The sequence below is a fragment of the Oratosquilla oratoria genome, chromosome 14 (genome assembly GCF_046742065.1).
Source record: "Oratosquilla oratoria isolate Oo_2021 chromosome 14, ASM4674206v1, whole genome shotgun sequence".
In the NCBI taxonomy this organism is placed as follows: domain Eukaryota; kingdom Metazoa; phylum Arthropoda; class Malacostraca; order Stomatopoda; family Squillidae; genus Oratosquilla; species Oratosquilla oratoria.
This window is the reverse complement of record NC_134790.1, coordinates 64,773,505-64,774,000: the sequence shown is the minus strand read 5'-3', so window position 1 is coordinate 64,774,000 and position 496 is coordinate 64,773,505. Positions and strand designations below refer to the sequence as shown.

The window sequence follows — 496 nt, the reverse complement described above, 5'->3', positions numbered from 1 at the left end:
TAGACGACAAGCGTGAAGCATGGAAATTCATCAGGAATCCATTTCAATGTGAAGACTTCAAAGATATGGATTTGGAGACTTTCTGGGTCAAATACCTTCATGTTTACCCTTTGACCTCACACTAGGCTCTTCGGATTCTAACAATGTTTGGATCCACATATATGTGTGAAACGGCATTTTCCACGCTTGTTTCTATCAAGACTAAGTACAGAAACCGCCTCAACGTTGAAGGCGACTTGCGTTGTGCACTCTCGAGCATTCGACCGCGTATTCTAGATCTGGTAGCTAAGAAGCAGTGCCAAATATCTCATTAATCATGTACCTATTCGAAAGTGTCAAATATCAAATTATTGCAATTTATACTTAATAAATGGACTAAAATGACATTGCCGTTTCTATTCCATTTTTAAATTAGAGAATAATATTTACCTATATATGCAAGGGGGCGTGAAAAAAATAGTAGTTCGTAGGGGGGGCGTGGTAATGAAAAGGTTAA

General features: G+C 38.3%; 1 protein-coding gene across 1 annotated transcript in view; it reads left to right on the top strand.

Annotated features, from left to right (window-relative positions):
• LOC143032703 (zinc finger BED domain-containing protein 5-like) overlaps positions 1-125 on the top strand; it is a 663-nt gene extending 538 nt beyond the window's left edge. The window contains exon 1 of the mRNA XM_076197592.1: positions 1-125. This exon is cut by the window's left edge and continues 538 nt beyond it. Coding sequence (XP_076053707.1) covers positions 1-125 — 125 coding nt within the window.
• The last annotated feature ends 371 nt before the right edge of the window (positions 126-496 follow it).